The 12,671-nt window shown below is 39.4% G+C and overlaps 1 protein-coding gene across 1 annotated transcript; it reads right to left on the bottom strand.

Annotated features, from left to right (window-relative positions):
- Window positions 1-3,557: 3,557 nt before the first annotated feature.
- LOC138887280 (uncharacterized) lies at window positions 3,558-12,033 on the bottom strand. Its single transcript, XM_070169008.1, has 5 exons — window positions 11,851-12,033; window positions 4,946-5,961; window positions 4,588-4,855; window positions 4,243-4,401; window positions 3,558-3,932 (listed from the first exon to the last, which is right to left on the bottom strand). The coding sequence occupies exons 1-5, from the start codon at window positions 12,031-12,033 to the stop codon at window positions 3,558-3,560; spliced, it is 2,001 nt and encodes a 666-aa protein (XP_070025109.1).
- Between the last annotated feature and the right edge of the window lie 638 nt (window positions 12,034-12,671).

Here is a 12,671-nt window from a genome sequence, read left to right as displayed (position 1 = left end):
GTTGCTTTGCCATGTCTTGTGGCATGACATCTTCAAACTCTAGTAGTAGCTCCTTCACGGGTTCAGGAATGGGACCCGAGGAGCATTCTACATCTTCGATGCAGAGGGTTGCCAGGAACGTAGGTTCGTTTCTTTTGACCCCCTTCTTCAACTGCAAGGCCGAGATGTTTTCAACGGCCATCTTCATGGGCATGCACGGGATAACGCAGGGCTTGGCCCCGTTTGCTCCCATCATCAGTAACATGTCAGCATACGGTACAGGCATGGTGTTGGTTTGCCTCAGGAATTCCAATCCAACTATCAACTCGAAGTCATCTATGATCACCACGCGCAAGTTGAATTTTCCTTCGTAAGGGCCAAGCTTCATCGGTACTTCTTTGGCTATTCCACCCACTGGCTGGGGAGGTGAGTTGATAGCCTTGACACGGCCTCTACCTTTCCCTACGACTAGACCAAGGCGCTCCACCTGAGTCGAGGCTAAGTAGTTGTGGGTAGCACCCGTGTCTACCATGGCCCGAATGGGCTTGCCATTCACCTTCATCTCAACGAACATTAAGGTCCTCTCGTGCTTAAGAGGAGTCTCATCATCCGCCTTCTTTTTCCCTTTCTTGGTGACGGGACATGGGTCCTTCTTCTTACGGATACCAGCACTAGTCTCTGCTAATGCCTCAGAAATGGAGCCAACAATTGCATTGAAGGCACCTACGGGTTCAGTCTGATCCGCATCGTCTGAATCGTCATCTGTCCCATCATCAAAAGTCTGATGGGCATTCATCTGTGCATGTGGGCACTCATTGTTCCAATGTGGTCCGCCACAATGACGGCACCCTGAAGGAGGCTTCCTCCCCCGATCATTGTTGTTAGATGCAGCACTGTTGCTGCCTGTGGAGGGAGCCTTAGGTTTGGTTGAGCTTCGATCTCCCCCACTTCTGCTAGGGCCACCATTGCTAGACTGGCCCCCTTTGAATCCCGCTCGGGCAGGCGGTTGAGGCCTATCCTTCCGAGCTTCCATTTAATAGTCCCTAAGGCATTCAGCTGCTTGGATCGCCTTGGGCAGGGTATCTACCCGTTGTCTTTGTAGCTCCATACGGGTATAAGGTTTCAGCCCTTCTAGGAAAGTGAAGAGCTTATCTTTGTCCCCCATGTCGCGTATGCTTAGCATGAGCGCGGAGAATTCCCGCACGTAGTCCCGCACAGATTTGGTCTGGCAGAGCTCCCGTAGCTTTCTCCTTGAATTGTATTCAACATTTTCGGGGAAGAACTGTAGGCGGATGGCTGCCTTCAGTTCTGCCCATGTTTCGAGAGCATCTTCACCGGCCTTGATGGCTTCGTATTTCACCCGCCACCAGAGTTTAGCATCACCCTGAAGATACATGGCAGCAGTTGCTACCTTCTTAGCTTCTTCTAGGCCCCCAACAGCATCGAAATATTGTTCGACATCAAAGATGAAGTTCTCCACTTCCTTGGCATTCCTAGCTCCACTATATGGCTTTGGCTCATGAATTTTCAGTTTTTGTGTCGCGGAAGTGGGGTTTGCAGCGCCCCCGATCATGTTTCCACCGCCTCGCAGAAGGCCCTGTAAAGCAGCATTGACAACATTGAGCTTGTCTGTCAAGTCATCAATAGTTTGTTGCATAGCAGTCACCCTGTCTGCCTCTTGTGCCCTGTAAGCTAAATCCTCGGCACGCTCCTGTTGGAGTCCCTCGAATTTGCCAAAAATTTCGGCTTCCTCTGTGGCTGCCCTTTGCCGATCTCCCTCGGAGTCACGACTGATGTTTTCTATGTCAACTTTGGCCTGGAGCACCCTGCGGTCTAGGTCATCCAACCTTTTCCCTAGGCTGGTTCTTAGTTCAGGCACCGTATCCATGATGGGTAGTAATCCGTCAACCGTCTGTTCAAGGGCCGCAATGCGGTCCCCATGATATACTATGGTCAGAAATGGTGGTAATGGCAATGCGTTCCCTCGTCCGATGTCGAGCCTAAGCTCTGATACCAACTGTTACGCGGCGCCTTCCTGAGATTCTTTGGAAGGGCGATGTAAGGCTAAGAAACTGATGTCAATGCAGTTGTTGTCCGCCAACTGAGGTCCCCTCCGTACGCTAGACTAGATTGTCAGTGCCGTACGGGAAAACCAATGTCAAGAGCAATTGAGAGAACAGGAATGAGAATTGAGAATGAAAGAAAGCTTGATTGCATTAATGAAAGCTATTACAGAAAGGCAACGCGGTGTCGAGGGGGAGAGACACCAGTACAGAGAATTGTTTGCTTGCTAGAAAGTTTGATTGCTTGATCCCCCTAATAATGCTTTAAAAAAAATAATCCAAAGCTACAAGACTAGGCTTGATTAAGCTAGAGAAACATAATGGAAGTACATGGAATAAAACTACTCTATATTTACAATGAAAAAGACTTAGTTTGTTATAAGGCAGAAAACAGGTCCGTTGTCGGCAGCATAGTCTTTGGCATCAGGGTCTGCGCGCGCGGCGTTGTCTGCGCGCGCGGCGCTGTTGGAATCTGCCTGCGGTTGGGCGCTGGCGAGGGATATCGGTAGGGCGACAGAGGCACATGCGCGCTTGTCACTTGGCGCGGCCAAGACCACGGGGCCGTCAGTGGTGCTAGGCATTGGAAGGCTTGCTAGGACGCCACGGGGCGCGCCCAAGGGGTCATGGGACACGGCTGGAAAGCTGCCCATGACATTACAATCGACAAAACATAACCAGAAATTTCCTTGCTCTAACTTCAAACCGTCTATGCGTATTAAGGAAGGAAAAAATTAGTTTCCTCCTTGTTTCACTATTGTTTCGTCCTCTCTTCACATTTTTTGCGTTTCTTTTTAATCTCTCAAGCCTCTCTAGGGTTCAGCTTATCTTTAAAGTAGGGGTGAGGCGTTGGGTGGTCAAAATTTAGCCGACGAAATCGCCGATTTACTGCCCATCGGCGTTCTCTCTTAAAGAACGAGGGAGAGACAGAGGGAAATCTAGACAGGGGGTTGACAATGGGTGTGTTAATGGTTGAAGAAGGTGAAGTCAGGGGTGTGGGTTCTGATTTGCGGCGCTCTTTCTGTAGATTTTTAGGCCTTTTTTTGGTGTCCCTATATTTAGGTGTTAAGTACTATTATATAGGAGTAGGGATTAGGTTATGGGTATGGGCCTAGGAATGATGGGCTAGGTAATTGGGCCAAGACTAGAAAAATGGACTACTAGATTTATAAAGACGGGATAAACCAACCTAAAACTAATTCCTCCTTCTAAAATTATGTACAATTATAATATAAAAATATAAAACTAATTTTAATTAATTGAACTAAACTATAAAACATAGAACTATTTTTTTGTGTTTTCAAGATTATATAAAAATAAATATAAGGTACTATTTTTGTATATTTTTTATTTAAATTTACGAAAAATACGTAAACTAAAATATTTTTTGTAATTTTCATTTTTGTGACGAAATAAAGTAAAAGCGTCAAAATTAGCTGAAATAGCAATATTAGGCCTAAACTAAATATTTACATGCTAAAATGGGTGAAATTTTGGGGAGGGTTAAAAATCACATGTCTACACTTGGGGTAAAGAAGTTGTGGTAATGCCATTTTCATTACAGAACTCATCAAATTTAGCATTGTCAAATTCTGTTCTATGATCTGATCTGATACATGCTACTCTAGACACCATCTTCACCTGGATTTTCTTCATAATAGCCACAAATACCTCAAAGGGTTCATCTTTTGTTCTAAGAAATAGAGTCCATGTAAATCTGGAGTAGTCATCCACTATCACAAAGATGTATCTTTTTCCTCCCATGTTTTGCACTCTCATTGGGCCACACAAATCCATATGAAGAAGATCGAGTGGTTGTGAGTTGCTGATATCCTTTTTAGGCTTAAAAGATGACTTCACATGCTTTCCTCTAGCACAGACATCACACACTTTCTGTACTTTGAACTTTGACACGGGCAGACCACAGACCAGGCCCTTCTAAATTAGTTTATTCAGAAGAGCGAAGCTTGTGTGCCCCAATCTTCTGTGCCAGAGTTCAACATCATCATCAACAACTTTAGACAACTCAGATCACCACTTTGTATATACTCGAAATCAGCAACATAGATGTTCTTGTATCTCTTGGCCACAAGTATCACTTCACCAGTTACCAGATTAGTAACTGTACATATCTTGGACAAGAACTCCACCTTGTTTCCTTTATCACAGATCTGAGAGACACTCAAGAGACTATACTTAAGACCATTAACATAGTACACATTCTCAATAGAGTGAGTGAGTGATTTCCCAAATTTTCCAACTCCAAGAATGCACCCCTTTTTCCCATTGCCAAAGGATACACTCCCTTTTTTGAGCATCCACTATCCATGAACCATTGTTGACTGCTTCCGTTCACTGTTCCCTGCACAAGGAAATCAAGAGTTAGTTTTAGGAACCCAAATAAGTTTGGGCCCTTGTATTAGGCAAGAGGATGAATAAGAGCTCTCTTAGTCCATGCATGTAATATGCATTTTTTATGGGTGGCACTTGGTCCCTTTTTAGTAGTTAAATTTTCAACAAACACTTTATTTTTATAAATAGACTAGACCCTAGCTTGATAATTTTCCTTGAAATGCTCGTTATTCCCACAGTGGGTACACAGCCAGTTATCTAATATAGTAACATACTTGCTATGGGGGTTGTAAGGGATTTTCTCCCTTTGGAACCCTATTCCCTGTCCGTTTCCACCATTATTAACATACATGGCAGTGATAGCTTCTGAGGACCAGGTCCACTTTATGGACTTTTCAAGATCATTTTTTACTCTTTCCAGTTCAGTTTGGAGATGCTTGTTTTTCTCAGTTTCAACATACAAGCTAGTTCTCACAGCCTTTAACTCATTTTCAAACCTAATATGTGCCTCACTGGCTACCTCTTTTCCTTTTCAAGAATTTCCAGGTTTATACTCAGTTCTTAATCCCTCTATTGTTTCCCTCAGGTCTGCAATTACTACCAAGAGATCATCTTTTTCTTCCTTAATATCAGTCACTCTCTTCACTAAAGCCTCTTTTTCTTTACTGAAGTTCTCAATGGTTTTATTATAGTCAATAGCTACAACCACAAAGTCATCTCTTTCATGTTGTATGTTAGCAATTTTTTCGGTTAAAACAATTTTTTCTTTCTCCAACTCACAAAAAGTTTCCTTTAGATCAACTACATACACCACCAGATCATCTCTAGTTTGTTCAGCTTCTCCTAGCTCTAAGGTCAAGGCATACTTATCCTCCACAAGACTATGATAGGCATCAATCAATACACTAGCTAAAGACATGAGTTTCTTAGGAGAGTAGAATTTCATATTTCTCTGAACATACTTGAAATTTACCTCATTGTTTTCATTGTCTTCATCGTCATCTAATTGGGACATCAAAGCAAATATTGAATCATATTCATTTTTCTCACTTTCAACTGCCATCATGGAGTTGTCACTTGCATCTGTTTCATCTTCAGACTCACTAGAGGAATCTCCCCATGCTGCAAGAGCCTGTTTCACCACATTGTCAGCGGACCTCTTCCTTTTGAAGTGCTTGTCAGGAACCGGGTTCCTCTTGGATACTTTCTCAAGGTTGTACTTGGAGTGTTCTTGCTTCAGGAAAGGACAATCTTTGATGAAGTGCCCTGGATTTCCACACTTGTAGCATAGATCAAAGTTCTTTGGTTTGCTGGAGTTGCCCCTTTTTAGTATTCCTACATTTCTTCTGACCATCTTCTTAAACCTTTTGGTTATGTAAGCCATGTCACTGTCCTCCTCGCTCGAGTCATTGCTTTCAGCTTTGAGTACCAGGTTTTTTTCTTTCTTTGGTTCTCTTCTTTCACTGTCTATCTTCCTCTTCATCTCGTAGGTATTCAAATTTCCAACCAACTCGTTTATGGTCAGCTCCTGCAGGTCCTTTGCTTCAGTAATAGCATTCACCTTGCTTTCCTAAGAACTGGGCAGGATACTAAGAATTTTCCCCACTAGCTTGTTCCTAGGAATGATTTCACCAAGTGAGTGTAGCTCATTTATGATAGAGGTGAATCTTGTGTGCATATCTTGAATAGATTCATCGTCTTTCATCCTAAAGAGTTCATACTCAGTAGTGAGCATATCAATATTAGATTGTTTTACTTGAGTGGTTCCCTCATGTGTTATTTGCAAAGCTTCCCATATCTTCTTGGCAGTTTCACAAGCAGAGATTCTATTATATTCATCAGGTCCTATTCCACACACCTAAATTTTATTGGCACGAAAATATTTCTCTGCAGCTTTCCTGTTTGGGTTAGTGTATTCTTTTCTGGTCTTTGGCATTGTCAATGGAAGGTCTCCAACTACCTTTGTTGGGATATAAGGACCATCACATTTGACATCCCACAACTCAGAATATTCAGCCATGATAAAATCATGCATTCTTGCCTTCCACCACCCATAGTATTGCCCATTGAACCTGGATGGTCTGTACGTAGATTGACCTTCTTCAAAATTTAGTGGAGCAGTCATAAGGATCCTTCCTATGTGTTAGCCTGATAGGAGAAACCCGCTCTGATACCAATTGATAGTTTATATGAGTCCCCCAAACTATAGACTACCAGGTCCACTATGAGTTTTCACTGTGAATACTAATAAAACAGTAAGTAAATAAGACAGGGAGAATTACGTGGAAAAATCCATGCTCAAGGGGATAAAAAACCACGACCTACACTGGCAGGATTTCAACTTCACTATGAGAAACTTTTAGATTACAACCTATACAATCTAAAAATTAAACTCTTAATCCCTGACTAACTTGTAATACACTTATTACAAGCCACTTTGCAATACACCTATTACAAAGACTTCAACTCATGACTAACTCTAGTCACGACACAAACACAAAGGGTTTATGGTTTTACAAAGGGGTTCCTAAGTAATGTTTCTAGCTAAGCAATTTAGGAATTACAATGAAGAATAATTACAAAGTTACAACTCAACTAAGGACAACAAAATATTAGATTTGGGAACTGGTCTGTAGTAGCATTTAACTTTGTTCTTGAGGCTCTTGCGAATTTAGTTCACTTTCTCTGAAGGATTGAAAACTTGAAGTGACTTCTCAAGTATTCAAGTGATGTTTTGTTGTAATACTCTTGCTAAAATGCCTTTGATGGCATCATATGAATGATGTAAGCAATTGGTTGGTCAAAGGACAAGTGACTGCAAAACTGCTGCATTGTGTGCACTGTTTCTGTAGCAGTCACTTTCCAGCTGTGCTTAGTTGACTTTCGTAGTGTTGTCAGGGAAACACAAGGGATCAAGTCCCTATATTATTTCTATATTTTCTACACTTGCAGCAATTCACATTAGCTGGAGTTCTGGCTGGAATACGTTCATTAACAATGTGTACCAAATGTGTCAGTTTCCCTATCTGGTTCTTTACAATAAGTTTGTTAGATCATCCAAAACATAAGTTAAAGAAATTGAAAACCCATCAAAGATAACACCAACAACACAAGAACACAACAATAACATGATATATACATTATTTTCCAATCTTATATACACCATAAAATACAACAAAACAATCCAACACACCCCAATCTCTTCATACACAAAACGACCATCGTAGTAGTGTCAAAAGACCCGAAAATGTTACGACGAATGACCAGCCCACCACCCTGCATTTATGTGGTATTTATCCAATCCATTCCTCCTCCAAAACTCCATAAAACAGTAGTAAAACACGCAACTGAACAGCAACACAAAAGAGTCCACAAAATAGTCCGTTACAAGTGAAAATCTCGAACTCACGGCTTCCGATCACCGTCCCATGAGTTCTTACAATTTTAGAATGGCTTTATACACATAGCCAAAATTATATGAAAGAGAGAAGTAAAATTACCTTATTTGTTGAATAACACAGCTCTTATCCTGGTTCTTCAAACTCAAGGTTTCGCCTCTAACTTCAACTTGAAAAGGAGAGAAATTTAATTAGGGTTTGTGTTCAATTTTTGGGAGGATGTTTGCAGGGGTTTATGTCTGGTTATTGTGCCCTATTATCAATGTATTACATGAACAAAAGATTCCTTTAAAATGTCTCTTTGGACGACCCAAACTGGTCCATTTTTGGACTCTCATTTAAGCAAGCAGGTGACACACCTACTTGTCACCTAGCAGCCTGCGCAGTCTTGCGAAAATGCATATACCTCTCTATTTTGATGACATATTGACAAATCGTTTAATGGGTTATAAAATAGACTAATATATCTTCAGTTTAATGGGTAGAAGACCCCGTAACTCTAAGTATATTGGGAGAAAATCGCAGTTACAATTGACCTAAATTTTAGTAAAACCTATGAACGTAATTGTGATGACTTTCATCCACTTTTGTTCCACAACTCACTTGGCATCAAAACATAACACATGACTATCATACGACTAACATAACTCATAACATAACCTTTTTATCATTTTAAGCACCCTAGTCTCACCCCAAAAGTACATGTTATACATTCCCAACTTGTCGACTTTCGATGAAACATTATTTTCTTTAATTACTTAGCTTCTAAACCTTCCAACCCTCTTTATACTTGTTGTACATGATCTTCAATATATGTAACATCTGAGGTAACATGATAACTTACTTGATATACTTCCAAAGATGAACTCATTTTTGGTCATACATTATTTTACTTACGATGCACTTTTAAGTACAAAAACATAGGGTGTACCAAGTTAACTAAGAGTCTAAACTATCGACTAATGACAATGCTAAGCAAAGGAAGTTATCAATTGGGAGAAGATATGGTTGATAGGATATGTGCAAGATAAATGTTTTGGATTTAACTTTAGATAGTTCACTTTTGATGTTCAAGTGAGTCTCTCGAATTCACTTGGTTATTAGTTTAATTGTTTAGTAGAAACTCCTCTCTCGATTATGTCTCAACCTTACACGATGAACCAATTTTAAGCACGTGAAGATATGCAGCAATTCGTAATGGATTGGTCTGTAGGAGAACCTCTCTCGATTATCCTCCTAATTAAGTTTAATCAACAATTTAACAAGCCCCTTCTGATTACTAAGAAGAATTAATGACTTCAACAAACAAAATATAATGCAACAATATCACAAGTTATGCCTCTCTTCAATTCATGAACAAGTGAATATAGATGCAACAGTTATTAGATCCAAAATAATTCAATACATAAAACTAGAGTTAATTATCCACAAACAAGTATCAATACACTAAATTCAGCAACCCTAAAGAGAACTACTCCATGGATATGGAGTAATTCATCAAAATAATGTTTAAGTTAAAGGAAAACATAGAACAATCCAAATTCTTGTCTTAAGTGAGAATTGAATGATGAAATCCTTGAGTTTTTGCTTTTCTAACTCCTCCTTGGCATACTTAGGTCTAAGATGTGTCAAAAGTCCCAAAAATAATATTTTTCCGTGTATATATACCAAGTAGGGTTGGGTCCAAACAAAAACACCTTTTTATATGCGAAATAGTACAATTACTCTACAAATTTGCACAGGCATGCCTCATGGGGCGATGCGCCATGCGGGGAATTTGTGGGGAAGTTCAGAGAGTTGATTTCTGACAAACTGCAGGAATTCATGCACCGCCCCACGCACCGCAGAAGTTTGGAATTTTGAAAAATGTAAAACATGAAAGTTGTATCCCTTTTAAATATCTTTCCAACTATATTTGTGGAGCCTAAACAGATTTCTGAGTGAAAAGTTTTGTGCTTTTTGCTATACAATGCGCAGTATGCCTGCTCGATTCTTCGTTTCGTTCTTAAATTGCACTATCATTCGTTGATCCTTGATCACAATCCCCACTTAATCCTTGAGCTTTTACTCAGACTTCAAAGCTCCAGAATAGCTTGAATTCATTTCATAACCTCTACATAGATATGAACACTCCTACAAGGCATAAAACACAAAATTAGTACAAAACACTAGCAATTAATACTCAAACTCAATTAAAGTGCAATAAATTAGAATGTACTAATTGACTAAAACATGAGATTATTGCTACCATCAACACCCCACACTTAAACCATTGCTCGTCCTCGAGTAATCAAACCATACTCTATATAGACACGACCTTATAAACAACACTCAAGACTCAACTTACCAAGAATATTTAAAATTGGCTAAGCACAATAGAGTAACATCCTTGCCTCAATATTCGACTCACAAGTACCACACATCATTCACAACTTACTCACTTACACTAACATAGAGGTGAACGACATTACCTTTCATTCATGAATCAAGTTCCCTCACACAACAAAAGAGAGTAGTTTCACACATATAAAATTCAAGAACAATTAGGAACTCAAGATAAAAAGAAATCACTCACTCTCAGAAACGATATTCATGTGCCATGAAGATGAACCATAGGCTTGCCCATAGTGTACTACTCTACTAATTGAGTTAATTCAGTCAAGGATCAAGTAGGACTTTAAACTAGTTGTAATGTAGGCTATAGGATAGGTAGGATATATGTAGATATAAGAGTGACTACAGCTCCTTAAGAACTTTAATACATACATTTAACATTCAAAACCCCACACTTATGTCAAACCATACTCCACTTTCACATCAATATGCATTAACTCCCTACTTCTTTAAGCACAATTACATCAAGAGTTATCACTTATCAGAAAATATTTTGCACAACAATACAACTAATTTTTTTTTCTTATTCAATTAAAGTGGCTCACACTTTCAAAAACAATGCATCATTCTCCTTATTTCATAAGTTCCACTCGAAAGCCAAACCAGCCACCCCGCACTTCAACTTTTACAAAGTTCCTAATAATTTTTAAGTGCTCAAGAGAGGTATATAGGTTCAAATAGATGATAAATTCAAATAAATGGGTAAGGCTTGTAATGTGGTTGCCCAAGAAATAGACTTACAGGCTCAAAAGGGGTTAACTAAGATATATAACAATTAGGTTGGTAAAATTATATAACTTGCTCAATAAAGAAAGGCCTATATCACCTCCAAGACTAAATAAAACTACTATTTTGCTTTGCAAACACATGGGCCAAGTTCTAGACATCAAATATAATGCATAGAATAACACAAAAATCTTACACACACAAGGAACATAACTCACTCAGGATTGGACTCATCAAGACACTCTAGTCAAAACAGTTAAGCAATGTTAAGATCATACAATTTAAGGTACTTTATACAAGAGTAAAAAACGAGCCTAAGCGTCGCAACTAAAGAACTCACTATTCTCAAGGCATAATAAAGTCAAGAGATATTGCTTTCAATTAAACTCATAGCACGGGGTTTCCTACTTCTACCAAAAATAAAAACTAACTATACTCAGTTCAAACAAAACCATTGTAATAGAATCGCAACATAAAGAAAAACCAAGGGGGGGATTATTACACTACCAACAAAAGAAAATCTTTTTGTCTCTTTTCTTTCGGCTTTAATTCCTCAAGAAACCTGTCGAATAATATCCATCATCGGGAACAGTCGAAAATTTGAAAGTTTGTATGGCTTTTCAATTTTTTTCTAACTTCTATAAAGAAAAAAACAATCAAGCTAACTAAAGCAAAAACTAAGACTAATATACATACAACATACAAATATGCTCCACCGCAAATTTTAAGTTGTGGCATGTCCCCATAACACATAATTAAAAAGTGTAAGATAGAGGAAACTTCCCTGAATCTCTAGTCAGGATTTGAATCGAAGTCGGGATCCATTCCATGTGCCCGAACTAGTGCACACATCCATGTAGATAACTTCTTTTCAACCTTCTTGGGGTACACCCCACACTTGTCTTTTTCATTCATTGGGGCCTGTTTTTCACACCCTTCACCTTCCACTTAACACTTGTAGCTGGCTTCTCTTGTTTCACCCCTTTTTCCATATTCGTCTCAAAAGTTACGGTCTTATCACCCACTCTAAGAATGAGTTTTCTATCATGAATATCCAGTATATTTCTACCCATTGCTAAAAATGGTCTTCCTAGGATGAGGAGGACCTTCTTATTCTCCTCCATATTCACCACTATAAAATCTATAGGAAATATAAACTTATCGACCCATACCAAAACATCTTATAATATCCCCTCGGGTTTTGTAGTTGTTTGGTCTGCCAGCTGCATAGACATTGGTGCAGACCTTATCTCTCCAATCTCATTCTCCAGCTTCATGTACATAGACAACGGTATTAGATTTATTGAGGCACCTGAATCACATAAAGATTTATCAAAATTGAGAGTGCCTAAAGAGCAAGGTATGGTAAAAATCCCTGGATCTCCACACTTTTGTGGGAGTTTGTTTTGCAAGATTGCACTGCAATGCTCTGTGAGCTTGACCACCTTGGTCTCTTTTATCTATTTCTTCTCTGTAAGGATCTCCTTCAATAACTTTGCATAAGATGGCATTTGTGACAGAACTTTAGTGAATGGCAGGTTCACATTAACCTGTCTCAGCATGTCTAGAAATCTCTCAAACTGCTTGTCCAGCTTTTCTCTATAGATCTTTTGGGGAAAAGAAAGAGTAGATATATGCTTGCTCACATCATCAAATTCCTCCCTTCTTGAAGTTTCCTTGTTCTTCTTTTTCTCTGCTCCCTTCTTACCTTTCTTCTTCTCAGTCTTTTTATCATCTTCAATTTTCAGCTCATTCCCACTCT

Source organism: Nicotiana sylvestris, chromosome 3 (genome assembly GCF_000393655.2).
Source record: "Nicotiana sylvestris chromosome 3, ASM39365v2, whole genome shotgun sequence".
NCBI lineage: Eukaryota > Viridiplantae > Streptophyta > Magnoliopsida > Solanales > Solanaceae > Nicotiana > Nicotiana sylvestris.
The sequence above is the reverse complement of the archived record's forward strand: the minus strand, read 5'-3'. Positions and strand labels throughout refer to the sequence as shown.

Bases quoted from the DNA above. Each gene is read 5' to 3' on its own strand.
- LOC138887280 (XM_070169008.1), bottom strand. From the start codon at position 12,033: ATGGAGGAGAATAAGAAGGTCCTCCTCATCCTAGGAAGACCATTTTTA. The intron at 5,962-11,850 runs GTGAAGGGTGTG...CCCAGTTCTTAG, and splicing joins CTACAAGTGTTAAGTGGAAG to GAAAGCAAGGTGAATGCTAT. The intron at 4,402-4,587 runs GTCTAGTCTATT...TTCCTTGTGCAG, and splicing joins AGGAAAATTATCAAGCTAGG to GGAACAGTGAACGGAAGCAG.